Here is a 21,020-nt window from a genome sequence, read left to right as displayed (position 1 = left end):
TCGAAGAGCTGAAATAGAGGTGATTCGCCTACACCCGCTTAAACGCAATAACACACTGTTTATCTTATTTAATTATTTTTATCTTATTTAATTACCAACTCATTTATCTGCATTGTTGTAAGACCTCATAGAAGAATTATAAAGTATCATATACACAATGAGGGGTAAATCTACAAGAGGAGGAGCCATAGCTAAATCACCAAGGGTATCCTCAAGCCCCAATACAATCAGGAGATTTATGACACAAGAAAACTCTTTGGAAAAAACCTCTCAGGAAAAACAGGAAAAACAACAAGGAACAGGAAAGAAGAAAGGGGAGACAAAGGAGAAAAGTCAAAAAGCGGATGTAGATAGGTCACCTATTAACGCAGCAAATTCTGAATTAAGTCTAAGGAATGAGAATGAAGAAGAGGAAGAACAGGGAGAAATAAAAGAACTTGCCCCTACAAAAGGCGATATACGAGAAATGTTCGCAGAATTAGAAAAATCATTAAAAATAGAATTGATTAAAATCCAGATGGACCTAGGACATGTCCAAACGGATTTGGGACATGCCCTGGGACGAGTAGAAGAACTAGAGAAAAAACAAGAGGACCAAACAAAAATAATACAGTGAATGAGAAAAGAAATAAACGAGACCAAGAAAAAAGCCAGAGATCTAGCTTATAAACTAGAGGATCAAGAGAACAGAGCAAGACGAAAAAATTTGAGGATCCGAGGATTAAAGGACACATCTCAGGAAGAAAATCTAGGAGAAAAAATTCAAAAATTCTTAACCCAGTACTAGGTAGAGGGGAAGATGACCAATTATTGATTGAAAGTGTCCATCGCATAAGAAAACCAATAGGAATTCCAGCAGAATCACCCAGAGACGTGATAATTAGATTTAAAAATTACACAGAGGGGAGGGAAGTGAAAATAAGTTACATAAAGGAAGCGGGACAGCCCCCCCCAGACGGCCAGAATGTCCTCCCAATCGAGGGAGGAGATATAACGTGCTAGTCCAATAGAGCACCACCCCAAAAAGAAATGAGTATTAGGGCAAAGGACCCAAAGGAACAACTAGATACCCTAATATCAAAAGTTGATCAAAAGAATACCAACATGAGACGGAGAGGGAGGGAGGGGAGGGAAGGTCCAAGGGGGGGAGGGGAAGGATGGGGGGGTGGGGAAAGGGAAAAGAAGGGGAAGGGATAGGAAAACTCCCAAATGCCCAAAAGGAACAGAAAGGACGATCATTTCTCCAATATAGGTAAAATGGTTTTGGTTGAAACTCAATCGATCCTGCTCTTCCGCGTGTGGACAAGAGCAAAATCGATCAGAAAGGTTGAAAATGAAAGATGAACAATTACAAATAGTAACTTATAATGTAAGAGGATTAAATTCCCAAATAAAAAGGCATACGATTTTGGAAGAATTAAGAAGAGAAGCTGTAAACATAGCTTTCGTCCAGGAAACACATATTTCTCTCCACTCAAATATAAAATTATACTCCAAATATTTCCCTAAATGGTATTACGGAGACACACCGATAGAGCGCGCGAGAGGGGTAGCAATAGGATTTGCAGGAAATACAGAATTCTCCCTGGAAGAAATTAAAACAGACCCGAAGGGCCGATATATTTTTCTTAAGGGTCAAATAAGGGGGATGGATTTAACGTTAATGAACATCTATAATCCAAATAAAAACCCGAGTGAACATCTAGGGAGAGTTCTGTATGACTTGGAAATTTTTAAGAAAGGCTATTTGATAGTGGCGGGCGATATAAATTTCTGTATGGATCCAAGTGTCGACAGTACATCGAGTGTAAGGACGCTGGGAGAACAAAAACTTAGAAAAATAAGGAAAAAACTATACCAGAGCCAATTAGTAGATATATGGAGGATTCAACATCCAAAAAAAAAGAGACTATACTTATTATTCCTCAGTACACTCGATGTACTCAAGATTGGATTATTTCTTTATAGATCACCGCTTATTAGAATATATAGAAGGTACAGAGATAGGAATGATCACGCTATCTGATCACGCCCCTCTGACTTTAATAATCAAAACACCAACCTATCATAAAAACTTAGGAATATGGAGGCTTAACGAAGAATTAATTCAAGACGAAGAAATAGGAAATAAATTGGAAAAAGAATTAGAGCTATATTTCCTCGAAAATGATTTACCAGAAACATCATCCACCACACTTTGGGAGGCACGTAAGGCGTATATTAGAGGTATATTGATATCTATGGCCTCAAAAAAAAAAGGAGAGGAATAATAAAATCAATAAATATATAATAGAAATACACGAATTAGAACAAAAACACAAACAAGAACTTAAAAAAGAAATAGAAAAATACCTAATTTTAAAAAGAGAAGAATTAAAAGATCTGCTAGAAGAAGAAACTAGAAGCTATTTTAATAAAATAGCCAGATACAGATATAAATTCGGAAATAAACCGGGAAGATCTCTAGCAAGACTTCTGACGAAGAAAAAATCAAAAAATTATATAGAAAAAATTAAAAATAGTAAAAATGAAACAATTAATTCAACCACAGGAATAGCCAAAGCTTTCCATGCCTTTTATAACTCCCTATATAATGTGCGAGATGAAGAAACTCCAAAAACCAAACAGGAAAGAATAATAAATATCCAAAAATATATCAAGGAAGCCAATCTACCCAGAATCTCAGAAGATAAACTAGAACTCCTAGAAGCCCCAATTGCCGAAAATGAAATAAAAGAAGTACTAAAAACTATTCAGAATGGAAAAAGTCCAGGTCCGGATGGATATACAATAAAGTATTATAAAAGATTTAAAGAAATATTAATACCAAAAATGCAAACATATATGAATAAAATAGGGAAGGAAGATCTAAGGGAAGAATCTCTGATGGCACATATTACGGTAATACCGAAAGAAGGGAAAGATCAAACCCTCTGTTCTAGTTATAGGCCAATTGTGTTGTTAAACGCAGATACAAAAATATTTGCAAAAATATTGACAAGAAGATTAAAAGACTTATTAAAAGTATGGATACATCCAGATCAAACCGGATTTGTGCCAGGCAGAGAAGGGAAAGACAATGCAATACGTACCCTGTTACTCATGCAGAAAACTAAAAATCATGAAGTCCCCTCCATCCTATTGTCGATAGATGCCGAAAAGGCCTTTGATAGGGTGGACTGGGACTTCATGAAAGAAACAATAAAAAACCTAGGGATCGGACTAAGAATGAGGCAATGGATAGAGGCATTATATAAAAAACCAACGGCAAAAATTAAAATAAATGGAGGCTTATCGGAAAAATTTGGGATGAGCAATGGGACGAGACAGGGGTGCCCACTGTCCCCCCTATTGTTCGTGCTGACTCTAGAACCTTTGTTAGCAAAAATTAGACAAAATAAAGATATAAAAGGAGTGAAGGTAAACCAAGATGAACATAAAGTAGCCGCATATGCGGACGATTTATTATTTTTTGTTACAAACCCAAGGATAACACTCCCAAACATACAAAAGGAACTGAAGGAGTATGGAAAGTTATCAAACTTTAAAATAAATCCAATAAAATCAGAGATTCTTAACATCAGACTAAACATCCAGGAAGAACAAACAATAAAAACATACTTTCCATACACCTGGACAAAAGAAAAATTTAAATATTTAGGGATATATTTAACACCACAAACCAAAAAATTATACCAAGCTAATTATATATCGTTATTGAATGAAATAAAAATGGACATAAGAAGGAAATCAAATAATCAAATATCGTGGATCGGAAGGATAAACGCTGTCAAGATGTTTATCTTACCAAAGATCTTATATACCTTCTCTCTACTACCAATAAACATCCCCGCAACTTTTTTTTAGGGTAATAAAAACCTTATTAATAAAATATATATGGCAGCGGAAAAAACCTAGGGTACAATATAAGATTCTTACAAGAGGCAAAACACAAGGAGGACTAGCAACCCCAGATATAGAAAGGTACTATAAGGCGGTAATTATCACACAGATAGTTGACTGGACAAAAGTTGAAAAGGAGAAAAGATGGGTACAGATAGAATGTGCACAAAATAATATTCACTTACACAAAACAATATGGATACTAGCAAAATATAGGGAATCACATGGAGCACATGAGTTAACAAAGGTAGTTTATAAAATATGGGATGGCATTAACAAACAACTGAAATGGGAATATAATTCACCAATGATATCACTAAATGGCACTAAATATTTCCTACCAGGGAAAGAAGAAAAATTTGGAAATTGGATAGGGAACACTCAATTAAAAGATATACTTCACAAAGGTCACATAAAAACACTTCAAAAATTAAAACAAGAAAATAAAAATATGATTGGAGATATCGCCAGCTGAGACACTTCGTTAGCTCACTGCCACAGCCGATCAGATCGGAAAAAAACCTCAATAACATCGAGAAATTAAGTTATACCTCCACTCAAAAACATGGAGTGTCACAAATATATAAAATGCTGACAGAGTGGCACAGCTTGAAGAAACCTACATTCATAGTAAAATGGGAGAAAGAAATAGGGGTACAAATGTCAGGACAGGAATTAGATGGAGTACTAAGTGCGGTTGGATCCACAGGCATAGATGTAAGCACAATAGAATTAAATTATAAATGTCTGTTAAGATGGTATATTACACCAGAAGTAATAAATAAATATCAACCAGATAAGACTGATAAATGTTGGTGGGGTTGTGGAAAAACAGGAACGATGTTTCATCTATTCTGGGAGTGTCCCAAGATAAGAGATTTTTGGATAGAGGTCAGACAACTGACCGGGGAAATTACAGGAACAATAATACCAAACGATCCTTGGGTTTGCCTATTTCACAAAACAACAATGTCTTTAAAAAAATATAAAATGACTCTGGCTCCAACCTTGTTAAATGCAGCAAAGGGAATAATACCAAAAAAGTGGAGAGAAGTGGATAGTCCAAAAGTAAAGGAATGGTGTGAAAAAATAAATAACAACTTCAATCTGGAATACATATGTAATACGCAGGTGGAGCCCACGATAATAATGAAAAAAATGGATAGATTTTAAAAAATCAACCAAATATATGGAAATAAATAATTAAGCATGATCAATTTGGAGGAATGTCGAGGGATGGAAGTTATGGGCAGGGAGGGAGGAACCTTAGGAGGGGGGGAGGGGAAGAAAGGGGGAATTTTTTTTAAGGCATTTACAGTATTTAAATATTGTTATATTAATTATATAAATTAATATGAATATGTGAATCCCAACTTGTGGGAATATTTCTGTAAAATTTTCTCTTTTTATATGCAAATAAAAATAAAGTTAAAAAAAAAAAAGAACATCCATGGATTATCTCAAAGGGAAATATGTTTATACTTTTTCCTCCAACATATAGCACTTAGAACTGAGCTTGTTAATAGGACAGATGGTTTCATCAGCTGTGGTCTAGAGTAGTGGTCCTCAACCCTGGCCTACAGGGCCCACTAACAGGCTAGATTTGCAAGATAACTGAAATACATCCCAGGTGATATCATTTGCTGCTCAGTGATTGCAGTACTCTAGTCTGCATCTCCCCAAGGTAATACTTAAAATCTGGCCTGTTAGTGGGCCCTGAGGACCGGAGTTGAGGACCACTGGTCTAGAGGAGGTAAGTGAGGAAAGCCAAACTAGGAATACAGGGGTATTCTCATGATTCTATATTGCATGTCCCCTCCCTCGCACAGATATATGCATGATAACTTTACAGAGTACTCCCGGTCCAGAAGAGGTTATAAGTTTTTATATACTTAAAAGATAGCGTCTCTTACATTAGCAACTTCTCCCTCCCTCACACAAGTACCTGCTCAGTAAAGGCAGTAATAGTATTCAGTCGCCATTTCAGTGGTGAAAAAATAGTACTTATTCATAATCAGTTCCAACATGGCAACATGTAAGGTTGTTACATGGTAACATCTAAGGTCCTGTATAATGAGGAAAAGTATAGGAAAGTTTCCAATAAAATTCAACAAATGGATGGGTTCCATAGCTTACCTCTAGACCACAGCTGATAAAAACCATCTGCCCTATTAACAAGCTCAGTTCTAAGTGCTATGTATTGGAGGAAAAAATATAAGCACATCTCCCTTTCAGATAATCCATGGATGTTCTGATCTAATAAATCTAAGGACTGACAATACATGTGAAGGAGGATCGTATATGATATAAGTATTTCCAGCATAGGTTTATGTGGAATTACCACAGATATGTGCAATGTCCATTGAGTGGCTTCTCGGCTAGCGCACTATACCTTGATAGGGTGGCCCCCCACAGTGATTAATATGGATAATATTCAATGAATAATTTAAATACATTAGTGAGCTAAGAGTGGAACAGGTATAGCTAGATATGTTTGTTTTAATCATAGTCTTGTGTTTTGTTTCATATGTGTGATTCAGTAATTCATCAGTTTTTTAAAGTACCATATATACAAAAAAGGATAAAGTTTTATATAAATGGGAGCGGTCAAACATTCACTTCTATAGTCAATTTTTTTTCTTTCCTCTTGAATAGCATTCTTTTAAGACAAGAATTTTTGTTGAGACAAGATCATTTGGAGATAAGAATTAATGAGGTGGGGTTGAGCTCATATCCATCATTTGTTGATTTTGTGGTACTATAGGATTTGCAGCTGCTAATATTTATTTATTTATTTTTTTTGGGGGGGGGGGGGCTGAAGATCCTCTTTAAAAAACCTTTGAAATTTAACTTGAACAAAGCATATCTTTCTAAAGTGCGTCCTAGCCTCAATCCAAAGCACCTAGTGTGATTTCTTTCTGTCCTGTCTATCCTCTCTCAGCTATCTGCATGAGTAACTGCTGACAGGTTATGCCAACACCACAGAATCCCAGGGAATAGCCCCCCCAGCACACAGAAGGTGATTGACAGCTTCAGCTGCACATGTTCCCTATGAGATTGTGTTGGGGGGGATGTGTCCATTCCCTCCGCTAAGGTCTCAAATTACACTCAGCTCCCTGCTTTATGCTGTGCAGTGTGTGATGTCAGATCTATGTCCCTTGCCTTCAAAAAGCTGAGAACTGCTGTGTAAACTGTGTGCTTTAGGAGGCTGTAGAGGAGAGGAGGCTGCAGATAAACCTTTACAACCTATGCAGGTGTATTTGTTTCATATCTGTGTATCACCTGATGCTGGTCACTTCAGTGGGTATCTGTAAGGGTTTACAACTACTGTTTTCATTTATTATGTCCCAATCTCTGTAACGCTTCATGTCAAAAAAGCCCGTACTGCCGTCTCCTAACAATTTCATAAAGAAGAAGCCTCATGTCTAGTGTATAAGGACAAACTAAAATGTACTTTATAGAAAAAATGTAACTAATCATAAACCTGATGGGGAATATACTGTATATAAATATTGCATTTGCAGTACCTAAATCCTTCTTTCATAACAATATCGAACAATTTGTTGAGACTGCAGTTAATGTAAGTACCACTTTGCCTTAATGCATACACCATGCCCTGTATCTTTACTTTGTGTGTCCCATTGTAGAGAGCAGTTAAAGTAAATGGTTAACTCAATTATTAAAATCTCTTATGAGCGTCAACAGGTTAATGTAATGTTAATGTAATGTACATCTGCTGGAGATCTTGATAATTTATGTAATGGGGTGTCAGTGCTCTGTCCCTGTCTCCCAAATGTTGTCATCCTAATCATCCTATCATATACACCAACAATGGGGACTACACATGCATGTTTATTACTGACATCATAAAGAAGCCTGCCTTGCCTTTGCAAGACTGCATGCATGTTGACAGCAGTCTTGCTAAGGAAAAGGCAGTAAGATCCCAAAAATAATAAAAGAAGTGAAAGTGAAAGAAGTATTGAATTGAAATAAATAACACCTTCCTATAGCAAGCTAATGTCATCAAGTTGGAGTTTTAATCTAGGGCCTCTGGCAGGGGTAGACTATCTTGGCACTCCAGGTGTTGTGGAAATACAAGTCCCATGAGGCATTGCAAGCCTCTGGCAGCCACAGGCATGCCTTCGAAAGGCAGATTTATGATGGGATTTGTAGTTTCATCACAGCTGCAGTGCCAAGGTTTCCTACCCCTGGTATTACCCCTAGGGTTTAGAATAAAACATAACTAATTAAAATAAAATATACTTTGCAGAGCTTATATTTGAATCAGATAACTAAATACATATTTTGTCATAAAAGTTAATATATAATATGTTTTCTTTTACAGTTACGCAAATCGGTTTTTAGTATCAGAGCAAGAAATCTCCTTGAAAAAGAAACTGCAGTAAATAAAATACTAAGGTAAAAATGGTTTAGTGATAACAAAGAAACACTGGCTTGGGACATGTCAGGTTTCTGTAAATTAATTAATTGTCATTTCTCTTGGACACATTGAAATTGTTGAGTTTTCAAGTTTTTACTTTAATACCTGCAATGCCTGTGTTTCTCCTGCTGGTGTCATTTTGTCATAGATTGTATCTGGCAGTGTTTACAGTGGTCATCAGCAGGGGTCCCCCTACTGTAATCTGGCCCTTTGCAATGTTCATCAGCTGCAGCTGTGTACTTGGGGGCTTTTTAACCGGTTGCCGACCGCCGCACGACTATATACTGCGGCGGTCAGCCCTGGCCAGGCAGAGTGACGTATGGACACGTCACTCGCCTGTCACTGACTTGAGAGCCAATTGCGGGCGGGCGCGCGCCCGCCGCAGCTCGTTCACAGACAAGTCAGTGCGTGTGACCGGCCGACTCGATGTCCGCCGGTCACACTACGATCGCTCCTGTGAAGGGAGAAAAGGCGGAGCGGCTTATGTAAACAAGCTGCCCGTCATTCTCCCTGGTGTAAAAATGAAGATCAGACAGTTCTACTATGTAGGACCGTTGATCCTTGTTTTTACACCAATAGCCATGTCCCTATACAGTTAGAATCACGCCCATAGGACACACTTAACCCCTCCCTCTCCAATAAAGTTAACCCCTTCCCTGCCAGTGTCATTTTTGCAGTAACAGTGCATATGTATAGCACTGATTACTGCAGTAATGTCACTGGTAACCCCAAAAGTGTCAAAAATGTCAGTCAAGGGTCCGATCTGTCCGCCGCAATGTCGCAGTACCGAAAAAAAATCGCAGATCGCCGCCATTACGCGTTAAAAAAAAAACACCAAAAATGACAAAATCTTTCCCTTTGTTAGTAAACGCGATAACTTTTGCGCAAACCAATCAAAATACGCCTTTTGCGATTTTTTTTACCAAACATATGTAGCATAAAACAAATTGGCCGAAAATGTTAAAAAATTTTGATTTTTACATTTTTTTGGGGGGAATTTCATATAAAAAAATGTGAAAAATATTGTTATTTTTGCAAAATTTATGCTCTTTTTTTGTTTATAGCGCATGATCAAAAAATCGCACAGGTGATCAAATACCACCAAAAGAAAGCTCTGTTTGTGGGAAAAAAAGGAACGTCAAATTCGTTTAGGTACAACGTCGCACGACCGCGCAATTGTCCGTTAAAGTCACGCAGTAAAAAATCGCAAAAAAACCCCTGGTCTTTTAGCAGCCAAATCCTCCGGGGCTTAAGTGGTTAACCCCACCTCTTCATTAGAAAAGGGCCTCAGTGTTTTGTAAGCATCACTACCGGGAATGTGGAGAACAGGTTAACTCTATAGCAATACAACATTAAAATGAAAGTTTTTTTGCCACAAAGTGTAAATTTAAGTTATAGACATACAGCAAACTTCACCACATCAATAGCAGTTTCTCTTTGATTGCACAACGAGCTAGCAATCAGATTCAAAGTACAGTTTCCTAACTGACCCCAAATCTCCACCCGTGCATTTTTTTCCAGCCTACCCTATTCTTTTTTCCTAGAGCGGTTTCCAATACACGGATGCTATGGCTGCTCTGTGTCCCCTCTTTTATAGTGATAGGGCTGGATTTTTTTAATGCCCCCCTAACGGCTCTTCTAAGCCTGCTAGCCATATTTCAAAGGGCATTGTGGTTACTAATAATTCAACCCACCAAATTCTCACAGTAATTTTAATAGTAATTGAAAAAATTCATCCTACATGATTCACATCAAACCCATGGTAGCACAGAACCTGAACCTCATCCCTAGTTCTGATCCTTCCCAAAAGGTAAAAAAAAAAAGGATCTGCCTTTAAATAAAGAGAAAAGGGGAAAGCAACTGCTGTGCTTTAATGTCACATTTCCAGCAGCACATTTTTGCCAATCCTTCACTTCCCTACAGTTCCAATCATGGAGCGAAGAAAATAACGTATTTCCCTAGGAATCGAGAAGTGCGTGACAATGCTGTTGCTCAGGGATGGGCCCAGCAATGTCACAAAGGGGCCTCATCTTTGTGAAATCTTCAACTAAAGCAATTCAAAAATTACACTGGCCTTCTATATTACTGCATTTCTGTGCAAAGAAGCCATGTAGATTAGATATTTTACTGAATAAGAATAGAAAGCAGGACGTAGAAGTAGAATATGCAGATGAAGATAGATATTTACATCTAACAATGTGCAGATAAAAGAGTCATTTCTAAAAAGGCAATATAAGGTAACTATAGAATGATTTGGAGGCAAAGAGATGAGGTATGTTATTATAGTCCACTTATATTCAAGATATGGCTCCTAAACATCAGTGATCTTAGAAGGCAATATAATCTTGTGTGGTTATGAAATTATGACCTCCTGCCAGGTTTAAAAGTGATGTAGCAAGAGCCTCAGGGTAATTGAGAGGAAGTGTGATAGAATCTTGTCAGAGGGAGGTCATGGATGTGTTTTGGTGCCAGATAAGCTTTCACTGATACGTTTAGGCCAATTAGCATTTTTAGTAGTTTCCATCAATGCATGATGTGTGATTATAGGTGTTATGTTTTATAGTTCAACAAAAGTATTAATAGTATAAAAACAGCTAGCCACTGGACTTCATAATATTCTAGTGAAAAATACTTTTTAACTAGTACCTGTTATATTTAGTTTTTCACCACAGTCTCTATGTTACACCAATATTAGGCAAATCAAGATGCGTATTTGGCAAAGCCAACAGGTATTAAAATCCCCTAAAAAGGAAATACTTATGGGTGCTTTCATATAAACAATTTGGTGGAGGCACTGCTGTATTTATGTGCAGCTTATATAGTGATCTTAAATGTTCTGTACAAGCGAACTTCACCTTGCAAGTAACTGATTGATTTGTTTTATTATGGCAATGAGTGACAAAATCAGTCGATATTAGCGTTTAAAGATGATTTCTATTTTTGCTTTTTAATCAGCAGGGAAATTCAGTTTGTGAACAAGGGACTACCCTCTGACTGGGACTAGAGAAACTACAGACAGGAGCGTGATGGGTTGCCAATAGTGTTGAGCGAACACGGACTGTATTATTCGTGTTCGTACCGAATAATTGGATTTTTTGTACCCGAACACGGACACGGACACTTTACTGTATGTTCGGGTAAAAATCCGTGTTCGGTCGTTTTATTTCCGGGTTTTGCATGCTTTGGCGCTCTTTTCATGGCGGGCTTTCAACAGCCAATCAACAATCGTTTAACTGGTGTGCCTTAAGCCATCCCAGCCATGCCTGCAAATGTCTCAGTAGCTGTGATTGGCCGTCTGAAGCATGTGACCAAGTCTTTATAAGTTCGAGGCAGCCGCAGCGGCGTCATTATGCTGCTTAGATTCAGGGACAGAGCACACATCAACGTGCTGGCTGCTGATTAGGGAAAGATAGGCAGGAAAAAACCATTTGTGTCCGGATAGAATTGAGGGACAGGTCGGAGTGTTTAGGCAGGGCGAGTTGTAGGCATTTTAGGGATAGAGTCTGCTGAATTATAGGGTCAGTGTCTTCTACAAACTACAATCGATATTGCTGTGTGGGGGGTGGGGTGAATCTGCACTCAATCCTGATCTACGATCTCTTCTCAATCCTGTTAGGGACAGAGTCTGCTGAATTTTAGGGAAACTGTGTTCTACAAACTACAATCGATATTGCTGTGTGGTGTGGGATTGGAGATAGGCAGGTGTCAGTGATCCACATCCATTTTTCTGTGTGTGAGCTGCAGTGAACACAATCTTTTTGGGCTGCAGTGAACACAATCTTTTTGGGCTGCAGTGAACACAATCTTTTTGGGCTGCAGTGAACACAATCTTTTTGGGCTGCAGTGAACACAATCTTTTTGGGGTGCAGTGAACAAAATCTTTTTGGGGTGTAGTGAACACAATCCTTTTTGGTGTGCAGTGAACACAATCTTTGTGGGGTGCAGTGAACAAAATCCTTTGTGGGGTGCAGTGAACACAATCTTTTTGGGGTGCAGTGAACAAAATCCTTTTTGGGGTGCAGTGAACAACATCCTTTTTGGGGTGCAGTGAACACAATCTTTTTGGGGTGCAGTGAACAAAATCCTTTGTGGGGTGCAGTGAACACAATCTTTTTGGGGTGGAGTGAACAACATCCTTTTTGGGGTGCAGTGAACAAAATCCTTTTTGGGGTGCAGTGAACAAAATCATTTTTGGGGTGCAGTGAACACAATCTTTTTGGGGTGCAGTGAACACAATCTTTGTGGGGTGCAGTGAACACAATCTTTTTGGGGTGGAGTGAACAACATCCTTTTTGGGGTGCAGTGAACAACATCCTTTTTGGGGTGCAGTGAACACAATCTTTTTGGGGTGCAGTGAACACAATCTTTGTGGGGTACAGTGAACAGAATCTTTGTGGGGTGCAGTGAACACAATCTTTGGGGGGTACAGTGAACACAATCTTTGTGAGGTGCAGTGAACACAATCTTTGTGGGGTGCAGTGAACACAATCATTGTGGGGTGCAGTGAACTCAATCTTTGTGGGGTACAGTGAACACAATCTCATACTTCTGAAGGTTTGAGGGTGCTGCCTGTTCCATACTCCCCCTACTCCTCATCTAGCCTTTTAGGGGTACAAACAATAGTAATTGGGGCCTAGTGTGGTTGTGTACGTGTGATATACATACACTTTTTTGGGATCATATTTTCTATTCCGCTATTTAATCAAAAACCTTTGGGGATCAGTTAAATTGGGGGATAGTCTGTGTTGGTACGTGTGAGAGAGATCCACCTTTCCAAGTTGTTGGGGTTCATCTCATACTTCTGAAGGTTTGAGGGTGCTGCCTGTTCCATACTCCCCCTACTCCTAGCCTTTTAGGGGTACAAACAATAGTAATTGGGGCCTAGTGTGGTTGTGTACGTGTGATATACATACACTTTTTTGGGATCATATTTTCTATTCCGCTATTTAATCAAAAACCTTTGGGGATCAGTTAAATTGGGGGATAGTCTGTGTTGGTACGTGTGAGAGAGATCCACCTTTCCAAGTTGTTGGGGTTCATCTCATACTTCTGAAGGTTTGAGGGTGCTGCCTGTTCCATACTCCCCCTACTCCTAGCCTTTTAGGGGTACAAACAATAGTAATTGGGGCCTAGTGTGGTTGTGTACGTGTGATATACATACACTTTTTTGGGATCATATTTTCTATTCCGCTATTTAATCAAAAACCTTTGGGGATCAGTTAAATTGGGGGATAGTCTGTGTTGGTACGTGTGAGAGAGATCCACCTTTCCAAGTTGTTGGGGTTCATCTCATACTTCTGAAGGTTTGAGGGTGCTGCCTGTTCCATACTCCCCCCTACTCCTAGCCTTTTAGGGGTACAAACAATAGTAATTGGGGCCTAGTGTGGTTGTGTACGTGTGATATACATACACTTTTTTGGGATCATATTTTCTATTCCGCTATTTAATCAAAAACCTTTGGGGATCAGTTAAATTGGGGGATAGTCTGTGTTGGTACGTGTGAGAGAGATCCACCTTTCCAAGTTGTTGGGGTTCATCTCATACTTCTGAAGGTTTGAGGGTGCTGCCTGTTCCATACTCCCCCTACTCCTAGCCTTTTAGGGGTACAAACAATAGTAATTGGGGCCTAGTGTGGTTGTGTACGTGTGATATACATACACTTTTTTGGGATCATATTTTCTATTCCGCTATTTAATCAAAAACCTTTGGGGATCAGTTAAATTGGGGGATAGTCTGTGTTGGTACGTGTGAGAGAGATCCACCTTTCCAAGTTGTTGGGGTTCATCTCATACTTCTGAAGGTTTGAGGGTGCTGCCTGTTCCATACTCCCCCTACTCCTAGCCTTTTAGGGGTACAAACAATAGTAATTGGGGCCTAGTGTGGTTGTGTACGTGTGATATACATACACTTTTTTGGGATCATATTTTCTATTCCGCTATTTAATCAAAAACCTTTGGGGATCAGTTAAATTGGGGGATAGTCTGTGTTGGTACGTGTGAGAGAGATCCACCTTTCCAAGTTGTTGGGGTTCATCTCATACTTCTGAAGGTTTGAGGGTGCTGCCTGTTCCATACTCCCCCTACTCCTAGCCTTTTAGGGGTACAAACAATAGTAATTGGGGCCTAGTGTGGTTGTGTACGTGTGATATACATACACTTTTTTGGGATCATATTTTCTATTCCGCTATTTAATCAAAAACCTTTGGGGATCAGTTAAATTGGGGGATAGTCTGTGTTGGTACGTGTGAGAGAGATCCACCTTTCCAAGTTGTTGGGGTTCATCTCATACTTCTGAAGGTTTGAGGGTGCTGCCTGTTCCATACTCCCCCTACTCCTAGCCTTTTAGGGGTACAAACAATAGTAATTGGGGCCTAGTGTGGTTGTGTACGTGTGATATACATACACTTTTTTGGGATCATATTTTCTATTCCGCTATTTAATCAAAAACCTTTGGGGATCAGTTAAATTGGGGGATAGTCTGTGTTGGTACGTGTGAGAGAGATCCACCTTTCCAAGTTGTTGGGGTTCATCTCATACTTCTGAAGGTTTGAGGGTGCTGCCTGTTCCATACTCCCCCTACTCCTAGCCTTTTAGGGGTACAAACAATAGTAATTGGGGCCTAGTGTGGTTGTGTACGTGTGATATACATACACTTTTTTGGGATCATATTTTCTATTCCGCTATTTAATCAAAAACCTTTGGGGATCAGTTAAATTGGGGGATAGTCTGTGTTGGTACGTGTGAGAGAGATCCACCTTTCCAAGTTGTTGGGGTTCATCTCATACTTCTGAAGGTTTGAGGGTGCTGCCTGTTCCATACTCCCCCTACTCCTAGCCTTTTAGGGGTACAAACAATAGTAATTGGGGCCTAGTGTGGTTGTGTACGTGTGATATACATACACTTTTTTGGGATCATATTTTCTATTCCGCTATTTAATCAAAAACCTTTGGGGATCAGTTAAATTGGGGGATAGTCTGTGTTGGTACGTGTGAGAGAGATCCACCTTTCCAAGTTGTTGGGGTTCATCTCATACTTCTGAAGGTTTGAGGGTGCTGCCTGTTCCATACTCCCCCTACTCCTAGCCTTTTAGGGGTACAAACAATAGTAATTGGGGCCTAGTGTGGTTGTGTACGTGTGATATACATACACTTTTTTGGGATCATATTTTCTATTCCGCTATTTAATCAAAAACCTTTGGGGATCAGTTAAATTGGGGGATAGTCTGTGTTGGTACGTGTGAGAGAGATCCACCTTTCCAAGTTGTTGGGGTTCATCTCATACTTCTGAAGGTTTGAGGGTGCTGCCTGTTCCATACTCCCCCTACTCCTAGCCTTTTAGGGGTACAAACAATAGTAATTGGGGCCTAGTGTGGTTGTGTACGTGTGATATACATACACTTTTTTGGGATCATATTTTCTATTCCGCTATTTAATCAAAAACCTTTGGGGATCAGTTAAATTGGGGGATAGTCTGTGTTGGTACGTGTGAGAGAGATCCACCTTTCCAAGTTGTTGGGGTTCATCTCATACTTCTGAAGGTTTGAGGGTGCTGCCTGTTCCATACTCCCCCTACTCCTAGCCTTTTAGGGGTACAAACAATAGTAATTGGGGCCTAGTGTGGTTGTGTACGTGTGATATACATACACTTTTTTGGGATCATATTTTCTATTCCGCTATTTAATCAAAAACCTTTGGGGATCAGTTAAATTGGGGGATAGTCTGTGTTGGTACGTGTGAGAGAGATCCACCTTTCCAAGTTGTTGGGGTTCATCTCATACTTCTGAAGGTTTGAGGGTGCTGCCTGTTCCATACTCCCCCTACTCCTAGCCTTTTAGGGGTACAAACAATAGTAATTGGGGCCTAGTGTGGTTGTGTACGTGTGATATACATACACTTTTTTGGGATCATATTTTCTATTCCGCTATTTAATCAAAAACCTTTGGGGATCAGTTAAATTGGGGGATAGTCTGTGTTGGTACGTGTGAGAGAGATCCACCTTTCCAAGTTGTTGGGGTTCATCTCATACTTCTGAAGGTTTGAGGGTGCTGCCTGTTCCATACTCCCCCTACTCCTAGCCTTTTAGGGGTACAAACAATAGTAATTGGGGCCTAGTGTGGTTGTGTACGTGTGATATACATACACTTTTTTGGGATCATATTTTCTATTCCGCTATTTAATCAAAAACCTTTGGGGATCAGTTAAATTGGGGGATAGTCTGTGTTGGTACGTGTGAGAGAGATCCACCTTTCCAAGTTGTTGGGGTTCATCTCATACTTCTGAAGGTTTGAGGGTGCTGCCTGTTCCATACTCCCCCTACTCCTAGCCTTTTAGGGGTACAAACAATAGTAATTGGGGCCTAGTGTGGTTGTGTACGTGTGATATACATACACTTTTTTGGGATCATATTTTCTATTCCGCTATTTAATCAAAAACCTTTGGGGATCAGTTAAATTGGGGGATAGTCTGTGTTGGTACGTGTGAGAGAGATCCACCTTTCCAAGTTGTTGGGGTTCATCTCATACTTCTGAAGGTTTGAGGGTGCTGCCTGTTCCATACTCCCCCTACTCCTAGCCTTTTAGGGGTACAAACAATAGTAATTGGGGCCTAGTGTGGTTGTGTACGTGTGATATACATACACTTTTTTTGGATCATATTTTCTATTCCGCTATTTAATCAAAAACCTTTGGGGATCAGTTAAATTGGGGGATAGTCTGTGTTGGTACGTGTGAGAGAGATCCACCTTTCCAAGTTGTTGGGGTTCATCTCATACTTCTGAAGGTTTGAGGGTGCTGCCTGTTCCATACTCCCCCTACTCCTCATCTAGCCTTTTAGGGGTACAAACAATAGTAATTGGGGCCCAGTGTGGTTGTGTACGTGTGATATACATACACTTTTTTGGGATCATATTTTCTATTCCGCTATTTAATCAAAAACCTTTGGGGATCAGTTAAATTGGGGGATAGTCTGTGTCGGTACGTGTGAGAGAGATCCACCTTTCCAAGTTGTTGGGGTTCATCTCATACTTCTGAAGGTTTGAGGGTGCTGCCTGTTCCATACCCCCCCTACTCCTCATCTAGCCTTTTAGGGGTACAAACAATAGTAATTGGGGCCTAGTGTGGTTGTGTACGTGTGATATACATACACTTTTTTTGGATCATATTTTCTATTCCGCTATTTAATCAAAAACCTTTGGGGATCAGTTAAATTGGGGGATAGTCTGTGTCGGTACGTGTGAGAGAGATCCACCTTTCCAAGTTGTTGGGGTTCATCTCATACTTCTGAAGGTTTGAGGGTGCTGCCTGTTCCATACCCCCCCTACTCCTCATCTAGCCTTTTAGGGGTACAAACAATAGTAATTGGGGCCTAGTGTGGTTGTGTACGTGCGAGATACATACACTTTTTTTGATCATATTTCCTATTCCGCTATTCAATAAAAACCTTTGAGGATCAATTGAATTGCGGGATAGTCTGTGTCGGTACGTGTGAGAGAGATCCACCTTTCCAAGTTGTTGGGGTTCATCTCATACTTCTGAAGGTTTGAGGGTGCTGCCTGTTCCATACTCCCCCTACTCCTCATCTAGCCTTTTAGGGGTACAAACAATAGTAATTGGGGCCCAGTGTGGTTGTGTACGTGTGATATACATACACTTTTTTTGGATCATATTTTCTATTCCGCTATTTAATTTAACTGGGCCTCCATGCGAGACCTGTGTGCCTTGTTGCGCTGTTTTGAGTACTCCACCAACATGGCCAGTGGCAATGACGCCGTTCTCAGCTTAACTATCCCACTTCTATGCCTCCTTGAAAAAACAATTCGGGCGATGATGGAAGAGGATGTGGCACAGGATGAGGAGGAGGAGGATGAAGAGGTAACATTTCCAAGGCTTTCAGGGCAGTCATTCGCAAGGGGCTCCGAGGGTGGGTTCCTGCACACGCAAACGCCAGGGACGCAATTGTCCAGCAGGGGCACAGTTCTGGAGGATGAGGAGGATGAGGAGGAGGAGGAGCTGGAGGAGGAGATGGAACCATGTTCACAGCAGGGTGGCACCCAGGCCAGCTCATGGCCATCACTGGTGCGTGGCTGGGGGGATACAGAGGACACGGACGATACACCTCCCACAGAGGACAGCCTTTCGTTGCCTCTGGGCAGCCTGGCACACATGAGCGATTACATGCTGCAGTGTCTCCACAACGACCGCCGAGTTGCCCACATTCTAACTTGTGCTGATTACTGGGTGGCCACGCTGCTGGATCCCCGTTACAAGGACAACGTACCGTCCTTAATTCACTCACTGGAGCGCGATCGCAAGATGCGCGAGTACAAGCGCACGCTGGTAGACGCCATGCTGCTGGCATTCCCATCTGACAGCGGGGCCACAGTGGAAGCACAAGGCAGAGGAGGAGGAGGAGGAGGTCGCCAACGCAACCAGGGCACCGCCAGCACCGCAGAAGGCAGGGTTAGCATGGCCGAAATGTGGAAAAGCTTTGTCAGCACGCCACAACAAACAGCAGCACCAGCAGCTCAGATGGAACGTCTTAGCAGGAGGCAGCATTTTACCAACATGGTGGAGCAGTATGTGTGCACACGCCTACATGTAGTGAATGACGGGTCTGCCCCCTTCAACTTCTGGGTCTCCAAATTGGGCACATGGCTTGAGCTTGCCCTTTACGCCTTGGAGGTGCTGGCGTGCCCTGCAGCCAGTGTATTATCTGAACGGGTATTTAGCACGGCTGGGGGCGTTATAACAGACAAGCGCAGCCGCCTGTCCAGAGACAATGTGGACAAGCTCACGTTCATTAAAATGAACCAGGCATGGATCCCACGGGACTTTTCCGTACCTTATGCAGAATAGCAATGGATACCGACCTTACCCACCCATTGTTCCATTTTTGCTCTTTCTCACTCTTTTGGGGTGTACCCTCATTTAAAATTTTTGAAAAGAAGCAGTGTTGGCTACCTCGTCCTCCTCCTCAGGGCCAGATTAATGTAGGGGCTATTGGAGCTGCAGCTCCAGGCCCCTACCTTTTATATAGGCCCCGGGTTGGCCATATTCACTGTTACCGCTCTTCTGTCACTTGTAAACACAGAAGTCTGGCTTCTATGCTCGCTTCCCCAGGCAGCACCCTCAGAACCTCCCCACACAGCGTGAAGGCCGGACAAGGAGGGACAGTTGGCGATGCATGGATGTGTTTATGGGCTTCAGAGACAGCATCCCATGTTGAATTAGGCATGCATGGCTGCACCCTTCCTCCTCTGGGTGCATGGCAAGGCACGGCCCTTAAGGCCCTTCAAAATCCTCAGCACCAAGCCCATGATGCTGTTAATCCGGCCCTGGTCCTCCTCCACCGCCGCTTCCACCTACACCGCCCATAGGTGTGCGCAGCCTATTGCATTAAGGTGTGCACCCCAAAGTTGAAATACACATGCATGTGTTTGCCAGCAGGGAGAGTAATGTATCGGGGCCATGTACCTGTAGGCAAGGAGAAATAGAGCAGAGCAGGTCCCAGGGAGATCTTTCCCATCTCCTCACTGGCAATGCTATGTGCCCTAGGTGATTAGGGTGTGCCCAGGCACACCCAGCACACCCTGTGCGCACGCCTATGTCACCGCCACATCCACCACCACCTCAACCTCCCTCCTACTCCATATGGGCCTCGTCCTTCAGAGATGAAGAAGAACATTGTTTTATTTTTCTGTTTTTTTTTTGTTGTTTTAAGTTATTTCCCTATCCACATTTGTTTGCAGAGCACTTGCCATGCTCTTAATTACGTTTTGCTGCCATTTGCAGCACTCTAGCCCTTTCCTTTGGTGTTTTAGAGCCATTTTAGTGCCTTAAAGTTCGGGTCCCCATTGACTTCAATGGGGTTCGGTGTCCGGGAAAAGTTCGGTAAAAGTCCGGGACACGGACCCGGACTTTTTTTTAAAGTTCGGCCGAACCCGTCGAACACGGACATCTAGGTGTTCGCTCAACCCTAGTTGCCAACATAAATATATGAATGAGAAGCTGAGGGTCAAACACCACAATGGATAGTTGACAGAAGCAAACGTTGAAAGTAGAAATCAGGCAAAACTAATATAAAGCACAGGCACAGGAAGACAAAGCACAGTCCTAGTACCCAGCCCTGTTTTAAAGAAAGCTTTCACGGTTTAAGTAAGCTCCCCTCACTGTAGTGGCTGGCATGCCCTGGAGCTCAATAGGGTCTATATATACAGAGATCAGGAGCTGTATATGCCACTATTTTGGTAAAGTCAGAGGTTTGGGGACAGGGTAACACATGAAGTAGGCTTACACTGGGCTGAGGACATGCTAAGCAGCGTAACTATATTAAGGCAAAACTCTAGGTGAAGCTATGTTTACTGTGCTATACTGCCAAAGGATTTATATTTTGTTTAGCCATTCTTCTTATTCATATACCTTTATGAAGGACACTCTACTACTTATTGCCTTGCCCTTCTAATTGGACAGAGGTAATAATGCTGGTTCATGAGCAAGGTTTAAGCAGAGATGTGACATAGGAATTAAATGTTTGACACTGTGTGAAAATGACAAGACTAACTCAACAGAATTGCAAATCCTTCAACTGGTAATGCATTAAGTACATATGTATCGAATACTGTATATTTAACAGTTTCCCTAGAGTTAAAGTCTTATCTAAATGCAATAACTAAAATGTAAT

At 41.0% G+C, this 21,020-nt stretch overlaps 1 protein-coding gene across 2 annotated transcripts in view; it reads left to right on the top strand.

The window, feature by feature from the left end:
* The window catches only part of NALCN (sodium leak channel, non-selective), an 897,007-nt gene that overhangs the window by 714,155 nt on the left and 161,832 nt on the right, over positions 1–21,020 (top strand). For both annotated transcript variants that reach the window (XM_082245388.1, XM_082245387.1), the window contains one exon: positions 8,249–8,322. In XM_082245388.1, the coding sequence (XP_082101514.1) occupies positions 8,249–8,322 (74 nt within the window). The remainder of the gene's footprint in view (positions 1–8,248; positions 8,323–21,020) is intronic.

Source organism: Pelophylax lessonae (assembly GCF_965119305.1).
Source record: "Pelophylax lessonae genome assembly, chromosome: 2".
NCBI classification, from domain to species: domain Eukaryota; kingdom Metazoa; phylum Chordata; class Amphibia; order Anura; family Ranidae; genus Pelophylax; species Pelophylax lessonae.
Note: the sequence above shows the minus strand (reverse complement) of the source record. Positions and strands in the feature narration are given on the sequence as shown.